The sequence below is a fragment of the Pterocles gutturalis genome, unplaced genomic scaffold (genome assembly GCF_000699245.1).
Source record: "Pterocles gutturalis isolate BGI_N339 unplaced genomic scaffold, ASM69924v1 scaffold16873, whole genome shotgun sequence".
NCBI classification, from domain to species: Eukaryota; Metazoa; Chordata; class Aves; order Pterocliformes; family Pteroclidae; genus Pterocles; species Pterocles gutturalis.
The window spans coordinates 1-11,307 of NW_010120837.1; the positions used below are offsets into that span (position 1 = coordinate 1).

At 46.0% G+C, this 11,307-nt stretch overlaps 1 protein-coding gene across 1 annotated transcript; it reads left to right on the forward strand.

Annotated features, from left to right (window-relative positions):
* Positions 1-2,060: 2,060 nt before the first annotated feature.
* On the forward strand, positions 2,061-9,726 carry LOC104464365 (solute carrier family 22 member 7-like; the record flags this gene model as incomplete). The annotated part of the gene is made up of 6 exons (XM_010077045.1): positions 2,061-2,205; positions 6,871-6,980; positions 7,068-7,282; positions 7,763-7,871; positions 9,274-9,480; positions 9,663-9,726. Coding segments are annotated over 6 exons (850 nt in total), but the record flags the coding sequence as incomplete, so codon positions are not given.
* Positions 9,727-11,307: the final 1,581 nt, after the last annotated feature.

An 11,307-nucleotide genomic window follows, 5' to 3' on the forward strand; every position in this document is an offset into this window, starting at 1 on the left:
AACGATTTGAGTGTCCCAGGCGGTGGAAGATGGGGGGAAAGGCCTTGGAAGAGCGATGCGAAGCCAGGAGAGGAGAAAGCACCGAAAGCGGAGCCAAGGCAAAAAAGAGCACTCTTCCGGGTGTTCTTACCTATATACTGGGCATGACGTGCATGTTATGGAATAAATCATTGGCTATTCTGAGTTTCAGTCTTAACATAAGGGCAAATCCTATGCTAGCAACCGGCTGTGCCTCTTTGCTTGTCTGCTGACCTCGGCAGCAGAACAAAACATTATTCTCTTATCAGCTCTTCTGAGTGTAAATCCAAAACACAGCCTCTTGCTAGCTATTTATGAAGAAGAAAGGAAAAAAAAACTAAGAGAGTTAACTTTAAGCAGTCTGTGCTTAAACCACGACAACTAATCAAGTCCAACACAACTAAAATATGTGTTCTGCTGACTTTTTTAGTTTGGGTTGTTTTGCCCTTTCTCCAGGACAACCAGCCATAAAAAATTGAGTCCTGGGAAGTGCTGACATTCACAGATACATTTGGACCCACCCTTTCCATGATAGCTGATTTTTTTTCTTCTCTTATGTTCATGCCTTTTATGGAGATTAGTTCTCCAACAAATTATACTGCAGTCTGATCAGAATTCAGGCACCCAAGAGGTCAGTGATTGTTGGATAATTAAAAGTCCCTGAAGTATGGAATCAAAATTGTATTTAGCACACTCTGTAGATACTGTTCACACAATGTCAGAACTCAGTTGAGACATTAGACAACCAAAAGACATAATATTATACTCTGGACATGGCGGCAATGAGTGCAAAATGCCATATTTCACTCTTCTTATTTCCCAAGGTGCATTGAGTTATACACTTATGGGAAGGAGTTGAAAACTTTCCAGAAGACCCATTATGCAAATGTTTTTGCTCTACGCATCCTGACAGCAGCTGTTCATTAGGCTTTTTGTAACCTGATTTAGGGAGCGCTAATCACCAAGAGCTTACAGGCAGCTGGTCTAAGACCACTCCAGTGGGAGAGTTTTGACAACTGTGTGACCTCAGTAGACCTCATACACCCATACTTCTGCAAGGTTGTCAGTCTTCCCACGGACTACACAGGATGCTCAGCTGAAATCCTCCATAAGAAAAGCAGACTCTTGTTTTCTGCTTCTCTTGGGGGTCAGGTTTGGGTAGCAGGAGGTAGCCGTTGGCTGCTCTAGCAGAATGTAGCCAGCGCGGGGTACTTCCAATGTCTTCTGGACCCCGACTGCTCTGCGGACCCACAGAACACCATGTACCCTCTAGGCCAGATGGGCTGCCCTGTGGCCTGGGAAGCTCCGAGCCGAACAGGGTCATGTAGCCATGAATTGCAACCAGATTCAAGATCAGAGAGAAGTCCAAGAAGAGGGAGCTAGAGATGCTAGTTTACAAGAAGTGCTGGATCTTTTTCTGGAACAGACAGAAAAATAAGAGTCACAGGACTTCCACCCTACACAGGTCTGCTCAGCAGACCTCTCAGAATTGCTAATTAGCTCTACAGCAGTACAGCATCCCTTGTCACTCAATGACTAGCATGGGTACTTCACTGGGGGTTGCAGCCACAGTGATTTAGATCCCAGTTGACTGTCTTGTACAGAAGGCTTTGCTTATTGTGAAAAAAAAAAAAAAAAACAATTAACGAAGTAAGTACAGAGCCCACTACATCCTTTCTACATAGTAATTTTCTATATGCTACCATTTCAAAGTGTAAAGAGTCCCAAAAGGCATGAATCTGTACATATAAACTCTCTGGGGCCAATTTTAATTGGTACGAGTTTAAAACTTCAAACAGCCCAGAAAATTCAAGCTTTGATCAAAGAACACATGATAAAAATTTTGGCTAGACATACTTCGATGAGCAGCCTGTACTCCTTTAAGGGTGAACAGCATGTACGTGTAACAAGGGTGTCCCGTTACTCTTAGTCGCATACACCACAGTTGCCATTTTTAACTGAGGTTGAAGACTCCTAGAGAAGACCTCCTGGCTTTGGCCAGGGCCATGTGTGTGGGGTGAAAAAACATGGAGGATCAACAGGAACACTCTCTTGTCTCTTCGCACCAGGTGGGTCCCAGAGTCTGCCCGGTGGCTCATAGCCAATGGCAAAGTGAAACAAGCTCACAGGCATCTGCTTAGCTGTGCGAGAATGAACGGAAGGAAAGACTTCGCTGTCTCACCAGAGGTGAGAAACTGAAGGTCCAGACACATGTTCTTCCTCTCCCATTTTCTCTCTCTCTATTTTACTTCTGTTTGATGCCTGAAGCAGTGCTCAGCTTGCAGTTTGATCTGCAGGTCACTGTGGTCCACAGGGTGCCATGTGCCATTCTACTCTAGAAAGCAGCTACATCCACTCCTAAAGATAAAGCAGCAGCTCAGCTCCCATAAGGCCAGAAATCCCCTTCATGAGGTGGAGTGTCTTTCCATTCATTACTGCCATGACAAGAAGCCTCAGTGCACTGGACACCAGACTAAATATGCAGTGAGAGAGAAGCACAGCCTGAAAAAATTAAGGCAGAGGCATCACTCCTATAAGAAAGAGGAGAGTGTGCAAGTGCGTGAGCACTTTGTGCCGCTTGGTGTTTGCCTTCTTGGTGGCCATCGTGCTTACCAAGTGTTGGCACAGTGCTAGCAGAAAGCAGGCACACATTAACAGCATATCGCTGGCATATCTTCTCTCATACTGGACTTGAATCATAGAATCACAGAACAGTTTGGGTTGGAAAGGATGTTAAAGGTCATCCAGTGCCACCCCCTGCCATGGGCAGGGACACCTCCCACTAGCCCAGGTTGCTCAAAACCTCATCCAGCCTGGCCTTGAACCCCTCCAGGGATGGGGCATCCACAGCTTCTCTGGGCAACCTGGGCCACTGCCTCACCCCCTGCACAGGAAAACATTTCTTCCTCACATCTCATCTAAATCTCCCCTCTTTCAGCTTAAAACCATTCCCCCTCATCCTGTCACCACACTCCCTGATCAAGAGTCCCTCCCCATCGCTCCTGTAGCCCCCTTTCAGCACTGGAAGGTCTCCCTGGAGCCTTCTCTTCTCCAGGCTGAACAACCCCAACTCTCTCAGCCTGTCCTCACATGGGAGGTGCTCCAGCCTCTGACCATCTTCGTGGCCTCCTCTGGACCTGTTCTAACAAGTCCATGTCCTTTCATAAAATAAACCGGAATAAAAATGAATAATTCCCTTATCATAAGCACTTTCAGGCCAACCATAGCCTCAGTCCTGCATGTAGTGTTATCCAAAAATGTAAAGGCTAGTCCACCTCAGGCTGCATTGAGTGTACATGTGAAACTGCAATATTGTCAGCCATGGTGCCCCAGTTCTGAATGTGGGTCTAAAGAAAATCTGGCATAATCAACATTTTCCCCTGGCTAAAGCTCTGCTCTCAGGTCAGTCATGGCTCTGACAGCAGTTTTAAAGGAATGTGGCAAGGAAGAAGCATAGGGCAAAGTAGGCATGTACCCACTGCTTTGAATCCATTTTTGCCTGACCCCAGGGGATGGAGCAAAGATGCTCAGCTAGATGACTGAACAAATAAAGGGGTACGAGAACCCTAAAAACCAGCCACCTATTTTCAACTCCAAAGCTCAAGCTATGAGGCTGATCTGGAGATCTTCATCTTGTGCTGAGTTCTACCATAAAAATGTATTTTTCCATCCAGACTCACAAATGTTGATAATTTGGTCCACAACACTTACTTAAGGACATGCTGGTGGCTCCAGGGGATGGTGATAAGCTCAAGTGATGTCCTAGCTCTAGGGAGGACTCAAGGGCCAAGCAGAAGGTGGTCTCTCCCTCTGGAGATACACCAGGGCATCGTCAGTTCCCACAACAACCCTTCACAGCCAGGCTTGGATGGCTGCATGTCTGTCACCTCTGACTAATTTGGTCGAAATTATTTGTCTCAACCTTCTCAAGAGCAACAGAGCTCAGCTGTGAAATCCAGTGGGTATGGACATTTGTGGTTCATTAAACATCAACTTTTCCTTTAATGTTCATTGGTTTTCCTCTTACCAAAAGAGGAAAATGAGAAACCCCTGGCACCAGCACAGGAGCCTTGTGCTTTGCTGTCATGGTCCAACTGCATCTCTGTGTGCTCCCAGTGCTCCTGCATCCACACCACTGGCTTATCCTGGCCAACAGGCCATTCGTTAAAGCAATTTCTTAATATCTGTTGAAGAGGTGATTAGCCTTTTTGATTTACAACCGAAATATGTTGTTTATTTACATGAGAAATTATGAATTTACTGATTGTGGCAGACAGGAGTTGAGCATGACTCTTCCTTGCCTTTTATCAAGCCAGGAGCTCTGAGTAAATACCTAAAAATAACACACTATAACCTCTTTCATTCCGCCTTGGCTGGTGACTTTGTATTTCAAGAGTGCACTGTTTCAGCAAGAGGGGCATGAGCTTGCACCCTCGCAACGTTCTCAGGGTCAGGAAACATAGCTGGGGCTTCTCCACTGCCACAGCCTTGCACCAGCTCACACCATACCGTGACCACTGTGACCACTGGACCACGATCCAGAAAGGCTTGCAGCTGTGACACCTTACTGGATTCGTGAGGTTTATAGGGACATAATTGTTTTTTCTTGTCTGTATCCAAACATGCAGACAACACAGAACTGCCTGATTCTAGTTTGCTTAACTGACTTGACCGTGTTCTGATGGCCTATTAAGTTAACAACTGATTTTCCTTAGTTCAGAAGACTCAACTTTGAAAGACATATAATCTGTGGGTAATTGCACAGCACGTTATTACTGACGTACTCTCAGGTTTAACAGCATTGTCTTACAGAACTGATTAAGGAATTTCCCAGTGTGAAATTCTTTTTTGAGCAGGAAAAGCTTTGTCACTCATCCAAAAACTGCAAAGAATAGTATGCAATTAGAAATAAAATCTTAGCTCTTCCCTAGTGAAACATGCTGTTAGTTAGAGATATCTTCTTCCCTTTCCTAACGCTTTCTTTCATTTCGCACAATTCTTTTAACTGGTGAGCTCTTTGGGCTAGGATTTCTCTTCTATTAGATATTTCCCAAAGTCCCCAGCTCCCATAACTGTTTAGCACACTCAATTGTAGATGATGCTGTAGACCTGAAGATTCCCTTGCCCTCCTCCCTCCCCAGCCATCACTGATTTGTGGGTATTTTAAGTTTCTCACTGTTCTGGCTCATTCAGTTGTCCTTCCACATGCCAATAAATCTGGCTAGCAATACATACTGGAAGATGTTTTCCGTGTTAATGTCTTATGTTAACCATTTTAACAGCAAGTCATGCAACTTAAAGAGAGGACAGACTGCCGTCAGGGTAACTTAAAAAATCCAATATTGACTCAGCATTGCAGAAGTAGTCTGTTATCAGTGCTATGATTCATCCTATGCATTTCGATGAAAAGAATTATTATTTGTCTGTAAAAAAGGTAAAAAAAAAAAAAAAAAAAAAGGTAAAAGTTTAAAAAAAATTTAACTTACTTGCATACTGCAGTATTAACAGAAGTTATCAGATCCAGAGTTGGGTGTACAGAACTAAAAGAAAAACATTAATTCAACAAACCACTAGATGAGGGAAAGGATCATTGATGTGCTAAACAGACAGACACCCTGTCTGGTTCAGAAAGTCCCCGAATGGCTGGAGGCGGTGGCATTTCTAGAGGAATATCTCTACATGCTTGCCCAGTTCTTCTGTAGGCTCCGCAGCAGGATGCTATTGGAGACCAGGCACAGGAGAAGATGATCCTCTGGCCCCATATGCTGGAGGCCCTCTTCATCCACCTAAGCTGTAGGTTCCCTGTGCAGCTCTGTGGCTGTGATTAAGTACTTATGCAAAAGCTCTGGCCGAGGCTTTGCTTTCTCTGAAGAGGCTCCCGATTTGAGAATACATATAAGTAGTTAACCAGACACTCTCCTCAAGGTTTCCTGGGATTCCTCACCTAATCAGTTCTAACTGTCCTACCCTGCATTTGCTGATGATTTTTGGACATGGTGAAGCAAGGCTGTCCTGAGAGGAATCCTCCTCTCCCAGCGTCAGGTGTCCACATCACCACTGTCCGCAGTCTCCTTTAGTCTGCAATCTAATGAATAAGCCGATGGAGGCTGGCACGCCATTCTTCTGACCAAATGGGGTTGTTTCCTCTAGGATAAAATGGCTCCGTCACTTCCACTGGAGATCTCCGTTAACTACACAGTGAGCCTATGGCAGGTATAGCTGCATTGCAGACCTGTAGTTGTGCGAATCTCTTGCATCTCAGCCAGTGAGTAGAACCTACCAGCTCTCTTGGTACTCAGCCCTCAATCAGTTGCTAAGAGACTTTGTGAATAAGCACTCTCTTCTTCCTTACGGGCAGGGCTCACTTCTCAGTGCCCAACTTTTAATATGTTCTGTATTTATATGAACAGATGTATAAATAAACCCACTTTATATAAATTCACTCATGAGAATAAAGCATGCAGCTCACTGTTAGCTTCTGACCGAGACCTGACACAACAGCAGGCAACCACGCTGGGCACGAGGGTAGCCAACTGGCCAACACCGACTTTGCTAACACCACGATCTGTCATTTTTCTGCAGCCCCTTCTGCCACATGGCGCACGTAGATAAGAGAGAAGAAGGGGCTATGGGAAGAAAAAGAGGTCTAAAATGGTAGTCAATCTATACAGCTGTAGGAAAATGTGCTTCTGACAACATATGCCCAGAGAATTGTTCTGCAATGGGATTGTATGGAAAACCCAAGATGGAGCTGGAGCTAGGAAGAGCAGAGGCCCCAGCCTGTCTAGGGTTTCACATCTGGATCTTAAAAGTACAGCAGCTGAGCTATTTCCTTCTTTCCACCTCTCCCAGGCCCTCAGAAGGATGGCAGCAGACAAAACGCCAGGAGGGAGTTACTCCTACATCAGCTTGTTCAGGACCCCAGTCCTGCGGAAGATCTCTCTGTGTTCTGGGGCTGTGTGGTAAGCAGCGTCACTTCACAGAGGGGATTTACGTGGCAGATCCCCAGCTGGATTTCCCTAATCCCCCTCTCCACACACTTCTTGCAGGTTTGGTGTGGCCTTCTCTTATTATGGCATGAGCATGAACCTAACTGGCTTTGGGCTCAACATGTATCTCTCCCAGTTTGTCTTTGGCGTCATTGAGATTCCAGCCAAGGTGATCATGTACGTGCTGATGAATCGAATTGGACGACGGCAGAGTCAGGCATGGGCACTCATCCTGACCGGACTATGCATAGGAGCCAACGTCATCATTCCCACGTGTGAGATGCTCTTTTGCTCTGTGCAGTACTTGCTAAAGGGGAGGTTTCCATTCTGTGCGGTGCTAGAGGACAGCCGGAGGTCTTGTCCACAGGCAATTCTGTGTAGAGATGTCCTCCACCTAAAGGGCATCTGTGGGACAAGGTTGCCAGTGTGGGCTATCCCTAATGTCTGGTGGCAACAGATGGCCTCCAGTCACTGTGAGGTGGCTGGTAAGTGTCCAGTGATGGCAAGGTGAAGTGCCTATCTTTATTATAGACATTGTCCAATGGGAAATGTCAGGACCTATCCTTTCATCAGTTCACCTCCCACTCAGGCTAACAGTTACCAAACTTACTGATCCAGACTTTGGAGACAGCAGCTCCAGAGCTATGAAGCTCCCTGTTTTGTCTGTAGGAGCATTGAACTTCCTTCCTTCTTGTACCTGATACCACAGGAAGCTTCTCTGACCACTGTCATAAATGTCTTTTCTTTCCTCCTAGCCTTCACCTCCTTGCGCTCTGTAGTAGCTATCATGGGCAAAGGTTTCTCAGAAGCTGCGTTCACTGCTGTCTTCTTGTACACCTCTGAGCTCTACCCCACTGTGCTGAGGTAAGAGATGTCACTTGCCTGAGGGCACAACCAAGAGCCTCAGTGGGATGCTGCCCTCAGCTCTTTGCCATCAGTGCAGCAGGACATGCTGTTGGCTAGACTACAGGACTGATGCCTTGCCTCTAGAAGTAGCAGGTTCCAGGGATTACACATACTCACAAGAACGGGGCAGAAAGCTACCTACCCTTTTTTTGTCTGGGTTATGTGTGGTTAAGTTATGATGATAGGGAGATACATCAAAAGGTGAGGAGTACTCTACGTGGGAAGATTTTTGAACTCTGTAAGGCATCTGTGCTTAGTAAAGCCTGAGTTCCCTGTGATAATCATCCAATAACTGTTAAAAGATCTCCCAAAAAAACATTTGAAATATCAAGTTTTATAAGGGATACATACTACCATATGTTTGACAGTCTTCTGGATATCAGGTGATATTAAAGCAAGGATTCATAGCCTTTCAGGAGGAAAAAGAGAGCTTATTTGAAATATCTGGGTAATGGTGACATAAAACCAGATTTAGCATCAGCATAGTTTGGGATATAGCTGAGACTGGTGGAGGGAATCACCTCACTGGTTTCTTTGTGAAAGTCTGAAAAAACCCTCATGGAGGGCTTGTGGCTTACTTCATCTCTGTCCCTCCCTGCCCAGAGTACTCCTCTCTGCCACTAGTCCTTTAACTTCCACTGGTCTTACATGTGGGTAATGGTGAATTTTTAAACCAAAGTGGGCACACTGATCTGCTGCTTCCCAGATCGGTTTGTGTTTTTATGTGCTCAAAGACATTGATAGACAAAAATGTTGGTTCCTTCTACAGCACTTACTCTCTAAATGCACAAGTAGGTCCTGGGATCCTTGCTGTCAGTGTGAAATGCCACCCATCCTCTGAAAATCAGCAGGTGGAACAGGTCTCAGGTCTGATTTTTGGCATCCTCTTGAAGCTCTCCTGAGCTTATAGCTACAGCAGGACCAAAGGCGCTCACAGGTATCTCTAGTGCATGCCACCTGCCTCCAAGGACCTGGGAGAAAGAGGGACTTGGGTTTGCTCTCAGCAGATCTTACTAAGGGATGGTAAGAAAATGCACTCAGGGTTTTCAGATATTTAAAGTGGAAACAACTTTAGAGCAGATATTTTTAGTGTGGAACTGCAGCTTATTTCTCATAATAGACATAAATCTATCTCTCACAGCAGCTACAGTTGCTCTCTGGGAAATATCATTGTAGGAAGATACAAAGAAAGAAAAAAAACCTGTCAGAGGAAAAACCTGGGGGGAAAAAAGCCTCAGCACTTAGAGAAAAACAGGGGGAAGGGAAAGAAGGTCTGCACTTTTACCAAGGTCTGATATGACAGAAGCACCCATCTCTTTCTCGTGGTGGCCTGCACCACCACAATGTCCTACCTTTGCAGGCAGAATGGGATGGGGTACACCTCCTTCGTAGCACGCCTTGGCGGGGCTTTGGCCCCACTAGTGTTTCTGCTGGATGAGGTGTGGAGGTCTCTGCCCGAGGTGACGTACTGTGGTGTAGCAGTCTGCTGCGGCTCGGTGGCCTTCCTGCTCCCGGAGACGCTTAACGTGCGCCTGCCCGAGGGCATCGAGGACGTCGAGAAGGCACAGTGAGTTGGCTCCATCCTGCGCTGCACGTGGGTCTGCCAAGAGAGGCGGGGCTCTCTCTCTGCCGCCTATTATTCCCCATCTGTGGGTGGCAGTGGATGAAGGGACAGCCCAGGGGGGATCGGGGCTGTCAGGCTTCCTGATCTTCTGTCCATCAGCCCAAACAAGCCTTCTCTTCTTCCAGAGCGAAAGGGCCACCACAACTCCGTGCTCCCAAGGGCATGCTGCTGCAGTCTCTGCTGAAGTGAGGGACTCAGCGGGACAGCCAGCACGTGGGACTGCAAAACTGAGCCGTGTTCTGACCTGCCAATAAAAGAGCCGTTACCATCCACCTAGTCTCCCTCTGCAGGGATGTGGGGCTGAGGACACTAGAGGAAGGAGGCAGATCATGAAACCAGCTGGAGGGAGCTAACCCAGCCCATACAGTGGCCAGCAGCAAGAATGCAGAGGTCTAACAGGGTGTGGAAATAAAGGCACCCCGTTGTCAGCTCTTACAGTCTTTGCCCTTGTTGGACTAGCAGCACCTTCCAGATCACTGCACAGCCTTCACAAAACTACAATTCACTGGTTTACACACCCTAGGAAACACAATGCAGCAATAAAAAATACTGCATGTCAACTGTACAAAACTAAATAATCTCAAATAAAATTAACTGGATGGTGGATAAACCATACACTGTAGCTACAAATATTTCTCAGATTTAGGAATGATCTGGACATTTTTCACAGTGAGGCTCAAAGACAGCAAAAAAGCACATGCAGGAATCTCACTGAGAATGGGACAACTGCAAGCATTTGTCCCAAATACACAAAGAAGAAAAAAATCTTTTGCATGTTATTTAAATCTAAAGTGTATGTGATAAGTATGCTTTAAGTTGAAAAAAAAAAAAAAAAAACAACACCCCACCTCTCTGCAGGAACTTTTTCAAGGAATATTGGATAATTCATTACTGGACTTCATTCTGCTTACTGGTCTAACACGTTGATCTTAGATTTATGGAATACCTTTCCCTGTTGCACCTACTTCTGCAAACAATGGAGATGAGCCACCAAATTATCTAGAAGTTTGGAATCCTGCAAAACAGCACTTTCTTAAACTGGGAGGAGGGAATGGCCTCAGCATCTGAGGCTGTGAGGTGTTTTCAGCTGAGTCAGGCACAGCCCCGTGAGGAGAACACAAACCGAGGATGGAGCTGGAAGCGGGTGGCCAGGCGCATCCCATCCCAGGTCAAAGAGCACCTCCTGGCAGAAATAAGCTGCTTGGCAAAATTTTATACATCACCTTCTTTGCTTTAAGGCAGCAGCAGAAGGAAAGCAAACTCCTCAGAACCAACCTAAGGCTGAGATAATTTTGTGTATTATTTCTGTCTTAAAGATTGGGTCAAATCACCTGCCAGATCCCTGGTAAAAGAGCATCTCCCTGTGCACTGCCTTGGCTTCAGCAGCAGCCGACTAGAGCTAATAATCAGCCAGCTGCAACATGCTGACATTAATAATAGAGTATAATATACCTTCTAAAGTGCCACGTGCAGAGCACTGCTTTGGGCACCTTTTCAGGGCACTCCCCTACCTACAGCAAATAAGTGGTGGAGACACCCCAAGGTGCTTGTGCCATGAGGTAGCAGGCAAACTGTGCCAGAGAGTAGAAATTTGTAGAAATTTCTGGGTTTGGACAAGCCTGGTGTCTATCACTAGTTCACCTTTAGTAATTGCAGGAGTTTTCACATCTTCTCGATATGCCTGCAAGTATAATAACACTGGACAGGCTGGACACATGGGCTGAGGCCAGTTGTATGAGGCTGAATAAAGCCAAGTGCCAGGTCCTGCAC